The 20011-nt window shown below is 42.9% G+C and overlaps 1 protein-coding gene, 1 long non-coding RNA gene and 1 other non-coding gene across 20 annotated transcripts in view; 1 reads left to right on the forward strand and 2 right to left on the reverse strand.

Moving 5' to 3' along the window:
• Positions 1-954: 954 nt before the first annotated feature.
• Positions 955-20011, reverse strand: part of RHOBTB1 (Rho related BTB domain containing 1) — a 117952-nt gene continuing 98895 nt past the window's right edge. For 14 of the 18 annotated variants that reach the window (XM_077894637.1, XM_077894629.1, XM_077894636.1 and 11 more), the window contains 6 exons: positions 17541-18520; positions 15768-15886; positions 9765-9915; positions 6663-6751; positions 3686-3791; positions 955-3162 (listed from right to left, as the gene is read on the reverse strand). In XM_077894637.1, coding sequence (XP_077750763.1) covers positions 2993-3162; positions 3686-3791; positions 6663-6751; positions 9765-9915; positions 15768-15886; positions 17541-18520 — 1615 coding nt within the window. In that variant the 3' untranslated portion in view covers positions 955-2992. Of the gene's footprint in view, positions 3163-3609; positions 3792-6662; positions 6752-9764; positions 9916-15767; positions 15887-17540; positions 18521-20011 lie in introns of all 18 variants that reach the window. The other 4 variants (XR_013377679.1, XM_077894641.1, XM_077894640.1 and 1 more) reach the window with 4 other exon arrangements.
• Positions 13971-16198, forward strand: LOC144312217 (uncharacterized). The gene is made up of 2 exons (XR_013377681.1): positions 13971-14170; positions 15227-16198. It is a non-coding gene; the product is annotated as an uncharacterized LOC144312217 (long non-coding RNA).
• Positions 18587-18777, reverse strand: LOC144313103 (U2 spliceosomal RNA). Its single transcript, XR_013378837.1, has one exon. It is a non-coding gene; the product is annotated as a U2 spliceosomal RNA (small nuclear RNA).

Here is a 20011-nt window from a genome sequence, read left to right on the forward strand (position 1 = left end):
CTTGCAGAAAAGCATTCAATTCAGAAATGCTGCACTCATAAAATATTTCCCAAACTCAGGATTCATTTCATTTTATCCTCTGACTGGTAGAAGTGAATGTCACAGTGATGAAATTCAACCATACAGTGAAAGCAAGTGTGAAAAAAATTCTTAGAAACATTGGATTCTTGCTTTTGAATCTCCATAAAGAAAATACTTGAGTTACCTTGAAACCAGTAGGATTTATGCTTTTTTATCCTTTCTATAATGCCAGTATAGAATCTTGAAATCTTTGATGATTTGCCAGGCATTGCCGTGGGAGAAACTTAGACCAGTGCTTTCTTTAGGTAAGACTCCACTCGTACGCATTATGTAACCTGTGCCATGATCTGCACCACTCATTTCTGAAAGGTGTGGGAAGATGTTGGAAATCTCACTGTCTTTTCTCAATTATTTTCTATAGTTGTCAACCCCCTTCCATGGAGTTACAGGGAATATGCCTCTCAGAAGAGTGCCCCTATGACATCTCATCGGATGTCAATCTCGGTCCAGAGATTGTTCACAGATTTTCCCAAATGCTTTCTTAGACCTGCCTCTAAAGAAAAGATTGATCTTCACGATCTTCATGAACTACAATGCAATCTTTCACTAATTTCTGCCAGAATTGTCCAAAACCAAGATTATAATAAGCCCATTAGGCTATGGACACCATTTGTATTTTTTTCCAATGCTCTACTGTATCTAGTGATATAACTGTATTATCCAAGAGGAAAGAGCCAGATCTCACATCTACATGGTGGCATTGGAAACTCTGCTGACAGTATAGAAAACAGAGAGGACAGTCATTCAAGGTGCCTTGTTATGGAAGCACACGGATCCCCCATGACCAGCACCTCTAAAGTTTTGATAGTTTTCAGAAAAAGCTATGAAAATCACACACACGACATTTTGGTAGTCCTTAAAAAAAAGGAGGCATTTTATAGCTAAACAATTTTATTGGCTTTTTGTGAAATAAAAAACACGAAACAAACCACCATAGTTAAAGGCCATAATCAGCATCAACCAAATGAACCAGCCACTTGGTTACAGTAGCTGATAACAAACACTAGTGGATATTATTGCTTATACCCCAGGTTCATTTATGTGTCCATTATGTTTTGGCAAGATTACAATCACATGGGAACTTTGGTTGTATAAATTCAACTCTGACCACTCACTAAAAACTCAACTTCTATCATTTTAGGATGGGATATATGTCAATTCTTCCTGAGTCTTGACATTTATCCTCTCATTCTGTCTCCTTTCTCCTCCTGTTAATGATTTACAACACTACGGACCAAAACTTAAGGTAGATGCATTTACAACCATCCATTTCTACTCTACTGCCCTCTCCTTTGCCATGAGGCGGTGATGCATTTCTGAGCCTCTCCAAAATCTTGGATCTGGTGTGTATCCACTGCCAGTAATAAATGTCCATCTGTAATCTGGATAGATTTTCAAATGCGTATGGTTGTCAATAGTGGGGTTTGGACTCAACTATCTCTTTTCCAACTTTCGAAAGCTAGAAAAAAAAAAATCAACAGCCTTTAGCATCCTCTGTTGACCTCCCAACAAAATCAGCCCCAGCCCCCACCACACCACATCCCACAGCAGGTATGGAGCTGTGGCCTTAAAATGCCCCGTATGAGTGCTGTAGCATTTTAATGTGTAGAGAAGCAACGGCTGCCTGCTTCTCTGAAGCTCCCCTGCTCAATACTTTCCATTTTAACACTGAAAACTCAGAACAACAAAGGGTCAAGACTAACAATAGCACCATTTCCTAGACTCTTGGAATAAGGTTCCTGTCTGCGTTGGAGAATGCAGGGACCCCAGACGACCCAGCCTCCAGCATTACGCCTTCACAGGCCCCGCTGACCTTTGGCAGGGGTGGGTGGTCTGCCTCAGCCTGCTTCTACAGTGGCATGAATTTTCCCTGGGAAGAGTTAAAAATGCGTGTCTTACAAAGTGAAGTTGGCTGCAGGTAAGAGACCTGAGAAGCCTGTTTCCGTGGGTGAGATGTGACAAGCCTGCCGACGATTGGGACAAAGTCTGGGGATCCCTTCCCTTGCCCATCTCAGTTCAAGTCATTGAAGAATCTGCACGCAGAAGCATGGCAAGACCCAGGGACACCAGGAGACGCAAAGCCTCACACAGCCACTCAGACACTGGTGCTCTGAGGGCGTCTCGTGTGTTCGGGTCCCCCGGTGGGTTTGCCCTGGATACTGCTGGGATTTAATAAGCCCTTCTAATGATTATAAAGATTATCCTTTTGAATCTGGACATTTTAAACAACAGAAGACTTGATATCACTATATTTTACATGGCACATATAACCATATAATTACTAGCACTTACACGGCAAATATTGTAAATACACAGTCTTGGAGCTGACTTGGTAATTACGCCAGTGTTATTCGGCAGAACAAAGATTAAACACTCTCTAACTTGCGCTTGGGGGAATTTCATTCCAACCCTGCACTTCACAACGAGAGGATAACCCTCTCATTATGTAATAATGCCTGGTGGTCATGTGGGCAAAGAGAATCACAGGGCGACTTCATGGTTAATTTGTGGCCTGTAAAATAAAGTAATACACAGTATTTTCATTTCAACAAAATACAAGAGACCATATAAAAATATTTTCCAATTTGGAATTTGAAACATGAAAGCTGGATTTTTTTTTGTCTTCCTTTGTATAAAAAGAAACGAAGTGACAGACTAAAGTTTATTAAGCCTTCTAACAAAAAACATACATATAAGTTTAAGGAATGCCGTGAGTGTCAGCTTCCCTTTTTTGTCCAGGCTCATAGATGGGGAGCTTGTGCTTTGATCCCAACAAGGAGAAATGCACGAAAGTGGAGGAAGATCAGTGCCTGAAACCTGAACTACAATTTATCTCTAATAATAAGACTAATTTTACAGTAGTGCTTTTAACAAGTGGTGCGTCAGATTACTCATTTTTATCTCTTCCTCCTCAGGCGACTGCTGGAGACGAATTCCAGAAGCACCACTTTCGTCTTGAGTGATGTTTGTTTAGTGCAATGTCTTCCTTCTCCCGTTCTCTTTTCACTCGCTGGTAGTGGTCTTCTTCCTTCAGGTACCACACGGGGGGCCAGCGGTGCCGCTCAAAGTACTCCTGGTTGTCTGGTGAAGGAAAGATGCAGATGGTAACACCCGTCATTCGTGGATTGCTTCTACATTCTAGGTTCTGTGCCCAGCTGCTTCTCGTATCTGCTCTTGGGCACCCTGTCCCGACAACCCAGCGTGGAGGGATTAGGGTAGGGGTAGGACCATTTGCAGATTGCAAGGCTCCAGTTTCGAGAGTTAGAATCACTTGCTAGAAGTAGCTGTGCACAGAGCACCTGAGCCCACGACCACTCGATTTCAGAGTGTGAGCTTGCCCTCGGCATGCCTCCTCGGATAAGGGTGAGCCCAGTGTGCCCTGTGGCAGGGAAGCCTGAACCCCACTCCACCCAATCCTCCAGCTATGAAGCTCTTCAAAAAGAGAACCCCAAACCCACAATTCTTTGGGTCATGCCTAGGCGTGTGACCACGAGCCTATTTTCCCTGAGCTGCCTGCTGCCCACAGACCTGCTCAAGGGCACAGAGGGTCAATGCTTCGTCCAGAGGCCATGAGAACAGGACAGCTGGGAACCCACAGTCTCACCTGCGGACTTCGATTTGATCTCCTTGCGGAACTTGGAACAAACACTGTTGTAGTTGGTGCAGATGTGGTGCAAACACCAGGCGGCCAACTGGTGGGCGTTGTGGAACTACAGGGAAGTGACCAAAAGGGAGTCAGACTCCTGCTTTCTAAAGGGGGGCCACCGAGAAACAGTAAGCCACCGTTGGGGTGACAGAGATAAAGCGCCCGCGTGACTGATTCCATCAACCTCTTGTTTTGACTACACTGTTTTGACTTTGGCTGTGGCCCTGACACCAGCCAAAAATAGCGTTTGGCACACTTCCTTACCCCTGTGACAGGTGTACCCAAAATACTCACTGTATCAAATCAGGAGCTGAAAGCACTCCTTGCCTCCCAGCCTCCCCCTGCACTGGCCCACTAGTGATAAATGACCGTGGCCTTTGGAAGGTGCCAGCCGGCAGCAGAGCAGCGACACTGACTCTGGTTAAGGGAGCCTCAGCCACAGAGCACTCCGTGTCGCATGTCAGAGCTTGGCTTGCGGGGGCCAAGGATCTGAAAGAGGAGACTGCGGACCGTATGACCGTCCACGTACCTGTCCTTCGGTTACATAAGAGCGGGCGGTGTGGGCAGGGTGGCAGGGACCCGACGCTCCACAACATCTCCTTTCTGAGCAGATGCTTGGGGAGGTGGCAGCTGAGGCAGCCGTGACCAAAACAGACTTGGTGCTCAAAATTCAACAGTCACGTCCCATTCCTCCCCAAATTTGGCAAGTCTTCCCCCACCCCACACTCTGTCCTGTCCTTCTCAGACATCCATTCAGTGTGTTGGTCCTGAGGTTTCTTTGATCAGGTGGAATCCTGATAGCTCACAGGCTGCTTCCTCTGGGGCCCAAATCTCTGCTGAACAAAGGCCCATATAAAAGCTGAAGTCCTCAGAAAATAACTCAAGAAGCTCTGAGAATTGCAACCTCGACATTATAGACAATTTTTGCTGATCCTTTCAATCTCTCTCTTTCTCTCTCCTTTAAAGAGTTTATTTACTCATGAGAAGTGTTTCTTCAGAGAGAGGCAGAGACATAGGCAGAGGGAGAAGCAGTCTCCCCATGAGGAGCTCAATGTGGGACTTGATACCAGGACCCCAGGATCATGACCTGAGCCAAAGGCAGCCACTCAACCACTGAGCCACCCAGGTGCCCCACTTCCAATTTCTCTTGATATCAGATTTCTTTCTGAAAGTAAGATTAGGGCATTGGTGTCCCGGAGTTGGCTTGTACCTGCCCAAGAGAGTCAACTGTGCACCCATCTTCCCTACTCTGAGGTCAGCAATTTCATGATGTTAAAACTGGTCAGACAGGGGTATTTATACCATGAAACTGGAAAATGCAACAGATCAGGGTGCCACTGTCCCCAACCTGATTGTTAACTAAGCCCAGCATGCCACTAGGCTAAGGTCTAATGAATGAGCTAAGACATGGGAGGCTCCATCTTAAACTCTTCCTGCCAAGGCTTGTCAGGGCAGGGACCCAGAGCAAACAGACACAACTGCAAATCATTGCCTCAAGTAGACTGGCCATATATGCAATTCTGGGTCATTTGCTTTTCTCCAGGAGGAATACTTACTGGAGAGAGCACAAGTCATGAACTGGGCCCCAGACCTGTTTTGAAATACCTCAAATTCCAAATGTGGACAACCAGCTTTGATGGGGCCTTTTGCTGATCCTACTGTAATAGGTGTTCTTTGTTGTTGGTTTTCACTGTAACCTCTCTTAAGGTGTTTTTCACACTAGATTTTAATAATGTTTGTTTCTATTTCTCTCACTGTCTATGATTGCCCCAAGGGCAGAGAATCTGCCATTTATAACCATGTGTCCTTTTGTCTAGCACGGTGCTGGATGTGTGGGGAGAAAACCACAAATACTTGTTGCACAGTAAGTCAAAAAGAGCAGGTTGCTATAAAGTCCTCTTCAGCCTTTTCCCCTTTTGAATCCGAGCCATTCCTATGGCCATGGGTGGAATGGCAACAGGGCCTACTACTTGCCTCCCTCCTCTCTCTGGAACTGAGAAAGATCCATTTAAATCACCAGATCTAAGACTTAGTAAACCACAGCCCTCGCAGAGAGAGAGAACAAAGACAAACCCAGTGGGCTGGAGAGAGAACTGAAGAATTTTTTTCTTCATTCCTTCAGGGTGTCACCTCATTGTCAAGGAGTCTATGTCAGGAACGAAGTAAGCATCCTGCACCCATGAGACGGCTTCTACTCTTCCCTGCTCTTTCTTTTTTTTTTTTTTTTTTTTTTTTTTATTGGTGTTCAATTTACTAACATACAGAATAATACCCAGTGCCCGTCACCCATTCCCTGCTCTTTCTTGAACATTCTCTCCCACTTGATTCTCAAAATAATCTGTAAGGTTGACAGGACCTGGGTTATCATCTCCATTCTCTACAGCTAAGGAAGCTGCGGCAGAGCTTAGCTTTGTGCCTTGAGTAAAGTTATTCGTGACAATGCTGAGGCTGGATCTTGGGGCCTCTCTGGAACAGTGCAAGGGTGTGCCGCGATTATGGAATCACAATATTGATATTAACAAATACTGATTTTGGAAAAGCCCAAGAGAGCTGCAGTGAGATGGAGGGTATTACAGAGCTTCATGGAGTTCTAGAAACTGTCTGATCTTGGCCAATATGTGTCCAAGAATTCAAACAAGGAGAGACAAAACCTTCCCCTATCATGCCCCACATTGTTCTCCCACATGTGAAGCTGGTGCCTCGGGGGACAATGGGGCTGGCGTGGGGTAGGGTCCTTGTTGTTTTCTCAAACGAAGCCCAGCAGGGTGAATGGTGCATGAAACGTGAAACTCTCAGATCTTCTCAGTGTACACAGGGCCCTCTGTGACTCAGTGGTGACATCTTTATTTAGACAGATGCAACAGCGGAATGTTTTATCAGCATTAAATGAACTGGTTGAACACATTTAAAAGGTGAAAGGCAAATTGTTACAGACCTGGGCCAATTCCAAATACGAGAGCACTTCCCCATCAATGCCCACACCACTCATCGCAGCCTTGGTCAGCTCCTGAACAGCATACTGCTCTAGGGAAGAGAGAGAGAAGAGGAGAAAGTTGAACCATATCCTTGTAAGCCAGACCTCTCACCTAGAGAGTCTGGTCTGGAACCACCTAAGAGGGGAGGAATACGGGAGCCAGCTCTGGCCGCCATCTGAACTGAACTCAGAGCCCATTGTGATGGGTGGCCTTTCAGCATGGAAAGTTCTGGCCACTGGCCATTGAACCAATGACTCTGGGACACTTGTTCACACTTTTGAAATAGCCAGAGCCCTCTAGATCTTTACTGTCTAGTACAGGAGCTATAGACCACATGAGCTGATTGAAACTTCACTTAAAATTAAATAAAATTAAAAATTCATGCCCTCAGCCACATTAGTCACACTGAAGTGCTCAACAGTCTCATGTGTATTGGGCAACACAGACACAGAACATTTCCATCATTGCAGAAAGTTCTATTGGATGGTGCTGCTCCAGACCGCCAGTGCCTAGAGTCCTCGAAATTCCTTAGTCTCTTCTTGTTTGACAGTTTGCCCACTCATCACTCCAATTCTCAATAATCTCTGACAGTGGAAGGACTGAGTAACAGATGAATGAATCCATATGGGGAATTACAATTGTGAATACAGATGTCTTTCTCAACAGCTGCAGATGGGTAACATATTGTTCAGCCTCTTAGATTCTAGAAACTGGGGGGAACTTCAACCAGAAGTAACAAAAATCTAGTTGGGAGGGACACTTCTGCCTGGGAGCTGTGTCCAAGGCTCCTAAGCTGAACTTAAATTATGGTTCTGAGACTGAGTGGTCTCTTGCCTCTGTGTGGGCCGTCCCCGCTTCTAGGATTGACATCTGTGGGGACAGGCTAGGCCCACATTCCTACCTCCTTGAGGTCAAGGCACTCTTTTCACCTCTAGCATTGTATCTGTTGTTCTAATCCAGTACATTGTCCCAGTCCTGCTGACCTTCTTCTGGTCTACGCACCTGCTAGTCAACACGCCTCTATCTGGTCAATACGATATCTAGATTTAATGGTTTCTTTGGCACAGCTTTCTTCAGCTGGATTGACAAAGAACTATTTGGAACCACATTTTCCAAAGAAGTCATTGGGCTTCTTAATTTTAGGTAACAACTTTTCTTGTTATTCATTTAACACTTTGGCTTGCAAAAAAGATTTTTAAAAACTATGTTCTGGGCAGCCCCGGTGGCGCAGCGGTTTAGCGCTGCCTGCAGCCCGGGGTGTGATCCTGGAGACCCCGGATCGAGTCCTGCATCGGGCTCCCTACATGGTGCCTGCTTCTCCCTCTGCCTGGGTCTCTGCCTCTCTCTCTCTAGCTGTGTCTCTATGAATAAATAAATAAAATCTTAAAAAAAAAAAACTATGTTCTGATTAAAAACTATGTCCTGAATACTCTATACTTACCAAACACTATAAATAATTAAAGGGATCAGCTTAGGCAGCTGCATATTCATCACAGTAGTAACAATAGCACTTAATAACAAAAGGAAACATACATAGAGGTCTGCAGGGGACAAAAGAACCTCTCCTTGGTTCAGTTCCTTTCACGAAGTCAGTCTCATGTTTTTATCACCATATTTAATATTTAAACAAAAATGGCACTGAGTTCAATCACAAACCTTGTTCAACAGATTTGGCTCCAAATTGTTTCTATTAAAAAAAATCAAATTCATCCTCTCAAAGGATAAATACTTGTACAAGCTGGATAGACCAATGGATCAGAACCCATACTTCTGAAAAAAGGAACTGCCCATCGCGGCCTCTTAGAGTTAACATTTAAAAAGCTGTTTACTCTTCTGGATCTGTGACTTCGGGTGTTTTGGTTAGTAGCATTTTAAAAAAAGTCCATAGCAATGCTTCAATGATCTCTTTCTATCCAATGGGGGAAGTGGTAAGGCAAGAAGAGGACTTTGAGCTCCAGTTGGATGAGTGTAGTAGAAACCTGGAGTCCAGAGAAATACCTTTTTTTCTAAAGACACTGCCAAAAGGTCAAGTGCAGATATGACCAGTTGGTTTGTTCAAACATTCATTTTCATTTACTTAATGATTCAACAGTTACTTATTGGGAAGCTAATATGCTCAGACACTTTTCCGTGTGCTGGGGACAGGTAGGCCAATGCACAAAACTGGCACTACTTTTGCTTTCACGGTTAACAGGGGTCAGAAAATGCAGTGACAAACACCCAGATTGCTAACTGACCCCTCTGGTAAATGAAGGTGAAGTTTTATATTTAAGAAAAAAGTATGTGAATACACATATCCTATTTAGACCTGCTTCAGCTTAACCACTGAACAAATCCAGAAATGATGCATAAGATTTTGGGAAGTGAAGCCAAGTCCCCCTTTTTTCTGTCTCCCAAAATGCTCTTGACAATGTCAGAACATTTTCTAAAATAGCTTTAAAAAAACCACTTACATAATGCTTACTAGGTGCCAGACACTGTTCTGAGAACTTTATATATATCTTAACTCCTTAATCTTTGTAACAACTCTACGGTAGAATAACATGATCCCCATTCTAAAGAGAGAGAGCAGAGACAGAGTGGTTAAGTGTGAAGTCATCCAGCCAGTAAATGGTGGAGTTGGGATGTGAACCTGAGCAATCTGGTTCTGTAGCCTATATTCTTAACCACTGCCTCCTACTGTGTCTTTCTTGAAGACTGGGTCCGAGCACACATTATGGGGATAATATGGACATAATAGTTTTATTTTAAATTCCATGGCCCACAAATGAGGCAGAGTGCATAGACAGAGCATGGGTCTCAAGGGCAGGGGTCATGCATTATTCATCGTGATAACTGCATACTCCTACAGGGCCTACCACAAAGTAGCTGCTTAAGAAATATTTGTGGAACTGAATTGGGTTGTCTGATACATTTGATCAATTCATATCACCCTGCACAAGACATCCTCTATTGGGTGATAAAAATAGTTTTTTATTTCCTGGAAATGTTATTTTTGTTTAAATGTGATTTTGATAAATTTGACAGTCAGGCAGTGCATGGTTCTGAGTCGTCAGACTTACCTGCAAGGGCAACCAAGTGTGGCAGGCAAAATCTGTTTGCCAAGGCAATTAATTCCAGTGGGTCCAGGTCCAAGTTAGGTGACAACTGCTTGGTATAAAGATAATCCAATACTGCTTGCATTGACATCTTGTTTATGTTCGGGAGATATACCTGAAATGTTATTTGAAAAGCTAAGTTCTGCAGAAGAAAGCAGTGGGTACATTTTCAAGCTATACTGCTTATAAATATCCCAACCGTACGATTTGATATTGGCAAGTCTGGGACACCTGCTTTGAGGCTGCACGTAGAAGTCATTCGCTATTTACTGCTTTAAACATAACCATTTGATTTGTAGATGACAAAAGAGTGGGGCTGCCTGACAAAGCCTGATTTGGAATTTTTAAATGGCTATTTGGACTTATAAATCAGACAAATGGGCTGTAAATGTATGATGACATTATGGGCTCTCCTTGCCAAGTACCTTCTAATATTCTATTGTGGGGAAAGAAATCTCCTGGGCAACATGACAGGTGTTGGGGGGAGCTGCAAACCCCACTGTTGCTGACACACGATAGAGCCCTGCTCTCTAAGATGTCAAAACAGAGGATGAGCAACCACCTCAGTTGCCACACTGACTGGCTTGATTCCAACGTTCTATCAATATATGCAAACACAAGATACACACTTCATTATTTTTCCTATGGTTGTGCCATAGATTCCAAATTTTTGGAATATTATCAGGTTATCAGTAGATTCTGAGAATCCAAAGAAATCTTTACCTGTGGGGGAACAGTTGGTTGGGTATGATAAACTCTCCTTTATAGGATTTACCTAATCTTGAGACCTCCTGAGCACTTGTAGTTCTTGCCAATATTGATACATGCTGGAGTTCCCTAGAGCCAGGGATGGATCAATGAGGATGTACACAGATTAGCAGCACACGGACTCAAACTAACCCCACAAGATGGGCCCTTGTATAGTACAGAACAGTATCGTTGCCATTGACTACTGGGATGATGATGGTGATACGGTAACCTGAATGGAAGGCCTATATACGAGGTACTGTGCTAAGCTTCCCACACACATTATCTAATCTGATCCTTACATTCTCCCTAAGAGGAAAAACTATTATATTTGCCATTTTACACATAAGGAAATTGAGATTCATGGAGGGTAAGTCCCATGTTCAAGGTCATAGAGCCAGTAAGTGGCTGGGATTTGGACCTAAGGAGTATAATTCTAAGGTCTATGCTCAGAATCGCTGTGCAATACAAGAAACCCTTCATGGCAAGGAAGCAGAGGTTTGGGTCACAGTACGATAAAGTACCATATTTCACTAACAGTTTTTAAGAATTAGATTTCTAAGTTCAAAAGAATGAACAGTTATTAACTTCCTATTTCTGGTACTTAATAAACCTCCATACACCATATAAAGATAATAATCTATGTATTATATTTGATTATATCTGTATCACACATGATTACATCTATATTATATATCTAATCTTTCTCATTACATATATATTACCTCCACAATCTACATGGGGCTCATGGCCAAGGCATTCTAGTGTCATGGTTCCAGAATCATTTAAGCTATAACAATCTGTATCATCCTCTTGCACAGCCACCAGCCACCTCAGAAAGAATATCCTTTCTTTTTTAAAAAAAAGATTTTATTTATTTATTCATGAGAGACAGAGAGAGAAAGAGAGAGAGAGAGAGAGACATAGGCAGAAGGAGAAGCAGGCTCTATGCAGGGAGCCCGATATGGGACTCAATTCCGGGACTCCGGCATCATGACCTGAACCAAAGGCAGACACTCAACTGCTAAGCCACCCAGGTGACCCAGAATATCCTTTCAGATAGAGATTTCTATTAACGTATCAAAGGGAAGGCCTCCAAACCATCCTAGAAATAGTAAGAAAATCACATACCCACCTCCTTTCAGACATAGTCAATGAAAACAATTATGATTTGGTAAATAAGCTGCATGGGTTATTACCATCAAGGATTTAACAACTGTCATCATTTCAAGTTTCTAGCATGACCTTGACAATAGACAGAACTTGGCAAGTAGAAACTCTTACTGATATTATTTTAAAATAAAGAAGCCATAGTAGTATAATTAATTGCTAATCCAGTGAATCTAATATCTGTTATACTTGCGTATATGCTTACATACACATAGATTTATCTTATACAGATCATGATTGAGTTAGTAAAATTTTCTAGATAATTGGAGGTTAAGTTCTGAAACTTCAAAATTTGGAACATTTTGATAGTGAAAGTATATATATTTTACAAAGTTGTAAGTGCTAGTGATCATAAATATAAAATATCCCAGAGCTTTCTGTGAACACCTGCTCTCTCAGCTATGGGGATATCTGCTGTTTTGGAAAATAATGGCTTGGCTGACAAGGCCAGAGGCTGGTGCAGGCCCAGGGGCTTGTCACTAAAATGAGTGTGACCTTTGGCAAATCATTTACTCTCCCTGACCCTCAGTGTCTTCATCTGTTAAATGGTGTGTGCGGTGGGGGATTTGGAAGAGGTGATACCTACAGCCTTTTCTTCTTCACTAAGACTCTGGAGTTTGAAGATATTAGCATTTTTTGGTAAGAGTATGTTCTAAGTCATGGTAAAATGAACATCCTAAGTGAAAAGAAATGATTTCTGGCAGCAAAATGACAGACTCCTGTAAGCAGCCTTGCCCCAATACTTCTAATGTCTTTGGAGTGTTCTGATGTTTGTAATCCTTCATGACTTACTCTTTCCACGTTGTATAACATGATGCTAACAGTTTTTTGAAGGACAGCTTTCTTGGGTAAATAATGCTAGGGGACCTTTACAGTGAATGAGAATAAATTAATACCACATTCAGAACCTGCACCTTTTCTCTCATTTTCTTTTTAAAGTCTGTTTCTGTGATTTCAATGTTATGTATAACAATGGAGAGACGTTTCATAGAACTTTGAAAAATAATATAAATAAAGCTACATAAGAGATAGAATTAAGAATTGGCATCCTACCTGCTGGATCGAGCTTAAAAGAAAAGTCAGCAAGAGAATATAATGCTATCCTAAACAACGTTCCATATTCCAGTTTCGTTGGTTTAAAATTTTAATTGTGAAGATCAGCTCAGACTATTAGGCTTATAATTAGAGACGGTCTCATAGAGAATGAGAAAGTATTTCAGATCCAGAGCATTGCTTACTACAACCCAGGCATGCATTTTTAATGAACCACTTGCTGAGTACCTCTGGGGAGAGAATATGCTTACTGCTACATTAAAAGTAATGAGAAAAATATAAGTAAGATACAATGGCTTCTTAAATGACAAAAAAAATGTTAAAGTAACATCAATGTATATTTTATTCCTTTTTTAGATATGCATGAGAGTTCTATTAATGCAAAAAAAAAAAAAGGGCTGAATTTTGAGGGGAAGTCAGATTTTCACAGGACTGTAAAGAGTTAACAGATGCCCTAGAAAGGACAGATCCCAAGTGCCAATACAAGCCGTTTCAGTCATGGAATATTTACTGAGCATTTAACTGATGTTCCTCCCCACCCCCCATGACCCCTCTAACCACACTTTGCTAGTTTAGGAAGGGAACTGGGGGCTTTTTAACTTAGGGTTTTCAGAGGACAAAGATTTTTAATCCCTCATGGAAAGAATTTAACAAGAATTCTTCAGGACAACAGTCACCAATATTTCTTGAGCTTTGTATGTTCCAAGCAGCAAATTCTATGTTTACACATGTACTCTCATGACTTATCTGCCCTTTGAAGAAGGTTCTCTCATTATCCCCATGTTACAGAGGAAGGACAGAAGGTTGGAGAGGATCAGTTGCTTGCTCAAGGTCAAGCCGAGACTAGGGTTCATAACAACATAACCCTTATAGTCTACATGGGAAATCCAGAGAAGGGGCAGGCAGGGGCACACATGTCAACAGCTCATGGCATTCTTGATACATTGGCTAAAGGAATTTGGCATAGACCTTTGGTTGCTTGGGTTCCATTGTCTTTGTCTTCTAAGCTGGGTAGAAGCTCTCCATACCCATGAAGCCTTAGCTACAGTTCTAATGCCCTAGCCTTTCTAGGAGGGAGTGCTAAACAGGTGGCCTCTCCAGGAGAGGCTGTTAACCATATATGTGTGCATTCACATTCGCTGCCAAGTTTTTGTTTTGGTCACCTCTCCTGCACATTTTAATCTGGAGACGATTACGGTCCATTCTGGGAAGGGATAAAGGGGATTAGCATTTGTGAGGTCAGCTCTGACAGTGTCCCTTTGTGCCTGGGTTCCTGACCTTGATCAACTTCTCTGCTGGTTAACGGCAAAGCACTTGCCGCACAATGAGCACACATTTCAGTGAGCTGGAAAAATAAGGGAAGCAAGCTTCCAGGCCCTTTATCTCTGGAGATTACTCAAGTAAGTGAAATGCCATTTGGATGAAGTTTTATTAGTCAGTGGCTTCCCCAAAATTTCTCGGAAGTAAGAGTGAAAGAGTAATAACACTACTAACATCAAAATAAGACGAATGGAGGCTACATTTACTTAATGCTCATGGGGTGATTTGCAAGTATTGACCTTTACACCTCACTACCACACTGTGGGTTATTATCATGCTTTCCAGATAGGCAGACTGGAGCTCAGAAATGTGGTTGCTTGCCCAAGACCACACAGCTTGGAAGTGGAGGAGTTGGGACTTGAGCCCCACATCCTTCACTGGGCAGCTTCCACTGTGTAGGCAGCTGTAGTCTCAGTGACACGGCGGCGCTGAAACCCGTCTGATGGCACAGGAAAGAATTCGTTAGTTACAGCAGAGAACCTCCTAATTCATAAAGGCTGGTAGACACCAAGAGAGGTCATAGGAATAATTCTAACACTTTTTGCCTCACACAGCAGCCAGCCTTTTGGTGGGGGTTGGTTTAGGAGCAGCTGCAGTTTGTTCTGGAAGCAGGAGGTGGCCTAGTGACCTGCTCTGCCCCAGCCTTCCCTGCTTGTGATTCTGCTTCCCTACTTGGGGATGCAAATGCAGGCTCCTGGGTCACAATGGGAGTGCTCAGATTTCTGGTGTGAGTGCCCCTTTCGAAAAGTTAGCTATTGTTTTCTTTATTTCTTTTAAAAGTGTGGAGAGATGCTGAGATATGCAAAACAAAGCTCTTAGGACAATAAACTTGATGGGGTGTCCCCGTGTTTTTTTAAAAAAAGATGGTTAAAAAATACTTTCGAAACTGAACAAAAATGCTTGCTCTTCTAGACTAAAGTTAGAAGTGCTTGATTGGAATTTATCTTTCTTTTCCAACCGAGTTTGTAAAAAAGATGAACATGTAGGGTCTTCAAGATACTGCTCACTCTGCTCTAAGAATATCCTTCCTCTGGAGACAGGGCCAGTGTCGGAGAAGTGGCTCAGTGGCTTCCACTAGACTTAAGAGAGGAGTGTTCAGAGGAGTGATCATTTGCTCCATCACTGTTTCCTTCCAGGTAACAAACCCTTGGAGGAGGCAAGTCAGGGCAGAGCCTCAGTGGGTGTTATAGCTCAAGGAGACCATCAGCGCGTCCCTGTCCCTGACCGGGCAGGGCAGAGGAGAAGACTGCGGCCAAGGATGTGGCTTCTTAAGGTCGTTGTCTGGGCAGGGGCTCAGCTGAGCCCAGGACTCCCATGATTGAAGAAGCTTCTGGAAGACAGATTCTGCCCCTATTGTATATGATTTTGATAGTATCTCGCTTGGTGACATTTGTTAAAAGGTAGAGCTGATCCTGTTTTACAAATGAAAGCGGTGAGCAACAGTCAACAGCTCCTTGTAACTGCAAAATTAAGAGGCACTTGATGGGATGAGCACGGGGTGATATGCTATATGTTGGCAAATTGAACTCCAATAAAAAAAAAAAAGAGGCTAACTGACACTTCAACACTGCCTAAGGAACTCGTTCATGGAAACAGTTGAAGAACTGAAGTCATCTGGTTAATTAAACACACACACGTTCATGAAGATACCACTTAGGCTTTTCAGAAGGCACATACCTCGCTGTTGGCGCTTTCCACAAATGAGCCCCCAAACATGGCAGCCATCCACCTGCAGCTACAGATCAGCAACGGTTTGTGGGCGCTGATGGCTCCATCATCCAACCTAAATGTCACATCTGCCCAAGGATTGAGGAAACAGAACCGTGAGCCAGCTCCGCTGAGTCTGCCTTGTTCATCAACCTACATCTCCTGCTCCTCTCTTCCGTATCTTTCCTTCGTGATTTTGTATCAACCTCCACCTCTGGAACTGCCAATTCCTTCTATGCCATCCAAGGATCAAGGGGTAAACATTTAAAATTGCACCTAAGATCCCAGCACAAATTCTCTGAACCATACAGTAACACAAAGGAAAGGAATATTTTTCTTTCTCCATACTCTGAAAAATTTCAAACATAATAAAAACAGTGGAAGAAATAGTACATTGTTAATATTTTGCCTCATTTGCTTTAGCTTTATGTGTATGTGCGCATTTGTGTGTAGATAGTGAATACGTGTGCATATGTATATATACATGTATATTTGGATATATATATATTTGTGTAGACATTTTTTTTTTGTGTAAACATTTTTTAACAGCATTACACTTCAAACTATCAAGTTTTCTAAAAATAAGAGCATTCTTCTAGATAATCATTATCACGTCTAAGAAAATTAGCAATGATTCCCTAATATCATCCAATATCTAGTTCATATTCAAAATTTTCCAGTTATCTCTAAATTGTATTTAGTTTTTTTTTTTTTTTTTAAATAGACAATCCACTTGAAGCTCCACACTGTATTTGGTCATTATGCCTTTGCATTAAGGGGAATGTGATTCAATTCATTTCCCTTAAGGTCCATTGTTTAATTTACTGCAGGTTTGTAACACTGCTTTTCATTAGCTTTCAGGATGGCTTCTGTTTCATGATGGTCAACGTTTCAAGTAAATATTATTTATAAGCTTTAAAATTATTGAACAGACTCAGTAACTGATGACTAAATGTATAGTACTAAATGTGTATTATGACAGGCATTATGAAAGATAAGGGATGAAAGAGAAGTGTCCGCATAAGGAAAAGTCAGAAAGTTAAATTTTTACAATGAAACACACACACACACACACACACGCACACACACACACACACACAAAGGCAATTTCAGAAGTTAGTAAAAGTCTGTAAAGCAATTATGTGAAGATGCTGTGGGCAGTGGACAACATCGTTATCAAGGACAAAGAAGAGGAGAGGAAAATATAGAAGAGCAGGGTAAGGGAGTGTGGGAAAGAAAAGGAGGGGAGGTGGACAGATGAGGCACTCCCGATAGCAGGAGAGTTGCCAAAATCACTTCAAGGATTTCCAGGCCAAAGGGTCAGTGGAGAGAGTAGACTTGGTCAGGGAAAGGACCCTGAAGGGGAATTGTGAGCATCAAGCCAACTGGCTCTGGTGCTGGCTCTGGCTCAGGGGTCGTGTGGCCTAGCTATGAGAAGCACTGGTGCTTTAGAGGGGAGCTTGCGTGCAAATCCTGGCTCTACCGTTTACTACCTATATAACCCGGGGCAAGTTACCTAATCTCTCTGTCCTTCAGTTTCCCCATCTGCAAAATGGAAAAACATCTAGCTCTTAAATCTGATGAGAATTAAATAGGTGGATATGTGCAAGCTAGAGGGGTACATGAAAAAAATAAGGATTTATACATGTTAGTGATGGTTATTCTGTCCCCTACTCGTGTATGGCTAATGTTTGATGAAACAAGACCAAAGGGATCGATGCCTTTACCATTGGACCCACTTACCTGAGAATGTCCCTTTGCTGAGACACTCTTTTATCCGATTGGCCTTCCTGACGTGAAATGCTTTGGTAATCTCCTGGTTCATGAAGGCTTCCTTGTTCATGATGTTTTCCACCATCATCCTCAGATCAAACATCTCTAGAAGCTCTGCAATCTGAGCCAGGCCCACCAAATCCTTCTCCTTCTCATCCAGTTGTCCTGTATAAAGGAACTGGAGCAGGGTCCGAAAAGGGCCTGGCTGGACGGATGAGTCCATTCTGACCACGGTGATGGAGCTCAGCCGCTTGGAGACAGGATTGACTTGCATCTCCTTGTGCATGTCAAGGAACCCCTTGCTCCAGCCTGACAAAGTCTGCATCTCTGGAATTGAGCTCTCAGCTTCCAGCCCCAGACTCTCCTGTTGGGACAGGCTCTGGCTCGAGGACTTCCACTGACTGGTCTGAAGTGTCCTTGGGGCACCTTCCTCCCTTTCCTCATCCGGGTTAAGGCTCAATGCCTGCCCCTGGAAATCCCGGCTCTTCTTCTCTTTCTCACCAGCTCCTTCACTCGAATTTGGGGTTTCTTCACATTCCATTAAAAAAAGATCATAAAATTTGGAAGAGGAGGTAGCGAGGTAAATTCGATGTGCAAAGATGTGCTCCTGGTCCTGAAGGATGAACAGGACATCGGCACACAGAGGATTGTCCAGTAAACAGGCAGCTTCGCTCGTCCCCGTGGAGGGACATTCTGGAACTTTGATGACTGGTGGAGGGGCTTTTGGAGGTAGGAATGGTGCCTGAAGTAAAGGTTTCTGAACTTTCTTTAGGTGAGATTTCCAGAACTGCAGGTGTCGGCGAGAAATCAGCGCTGCTCGGATTGCATTGTCAAACACATCCTTGATGCCGAACTGGTCAAATACGCTTGTCTCATAGTATGGTATGCCGAGTTCCTTGGCAACCTCTCGGCCTTTTTCTGGGGGCAGAATATCCCCTCTCTTTATGGGCCTAGAATAGAGGATTTAAAAAATTATAATCAGCCTCATTTTATTTTATTGTATTTTTTTTTGTGGGTGGAGGTGCACCGTTCCGGGAAGTACTGCAATACCAGGTCGATGTGCGGAGTGGATGGAGCAAGCTCCTATTCCATCTCCCTGCTCCAAAAATCCATTTAATATGTTGTCCTCGGATAGAGGATGTATCAGATACTAAGCTGATAAGAACAGATACTACACTTGATCTTAGCCAAAAGGCCGGGAATCAATAATCAGCCTCATCTTAGGGAAAAAATGGCAATGAGGGCCTATCAAAGTACCTGATTGAACTGTACCTTTAAAGTCCTAAGCATAGTTTAAAAAATTTTTATTTGAAGATTTTTATTTATTTATTTGAGAGAGAGAGATGGAGTACGAGCTGGGTGGGGAGGAGCAGAGGGAGAAGCGCACCCCCCATGAGAGGGGAGGCTCCATCCCAGGACCCCGGGATCATGACCTGAGTTGAAGGCAGGTGTTTTACCAACTAAGCCACCAGGTGCCCCTCTATGCAGGCTTTTAAAAAGGCTCTTGAAAAACCTATCAACCTTAAGTCTTCCAAATCTAAAGGATTTCGGCCAGCAGGAAAAGAATGCTTTCAGCAGTAACTACAATAACTGAAGTATCAGCCATTTACTAGCTATATGGTCCTGGGCACGTTACTTAAACTCTTTAAGCCTCAGTTTTCCTATCTGCAAAATAGGAATAATAATAAATATCCACATTTTAAAGGGCTCCTGGGTAGTTGAAATGAGACAATATGCTTAGCATGGTACCTGGCCCACAGTAAGCAGCTAACAAATATCAGCCGTTCCCACAATTACCACCATCACCACCTTCATCTTTGTCACCAACACCTTATGCTTACATTTTGCTTTATAACTTTGTGACGAATCCATATGCTTTTTCTCATTTGAGCCTCACAATAATCCTACAGGTGTGATTTTTCATTCCACCTTTGGAAGAAACTGAGGGGGTTTAAAAGGCTTGCCTGAGGTTACATTTGCAAGTTGCCGAGAGGCCTGTCAAGCAATTAGGGTCTAGAATCCCTTAGTTCTAGACTGGTTAAATGGTCCACATCCAACAGCCCATTAGGTCCCTTCCATCACATCTGTGAGCCTCCTTTCACATCTAACTGCTTCTCTTCTCTTCCATGTCTGCTGTCTTACCCTCATCCTCTTTTGCTTGGACTAGTGCATTAGCCTATCTGTCTTCAGACTCTGCACATTTTAGCTCACAGAGCTCACTGCTGCATGGAAAATCCTTACATAACACAAGTATGACTTTAGGCTGGGATTCTTTTTAAAGATTTCCTCTGGATCCACAAAGCCCATGGAACAGTCTATGGCCTTTAGGCCGGTACACAAGGCCCATTACAATCTAATCAAACCCAAGGAGGCCAAACCTTTGGATGCAGTGTAAGCAGAAGAGTGCCATGACTATAGTGTAACATGGTAAAAGACAGGTT

The sequence above is a fragment of the Canis aureus genome, chromosome 4, assembly GCF_053574225.1.
Source record: "Canis aureus isolate CA01 chromosome 4, VMU_Caureus_v.1.0, whole genome shotgun sequence".
Taxonomy (NCBI): Eukaryota; Metazoa; Chordata; class Mammalia; order Carnivora; family Canidae; genus Canis; species Canis aureus.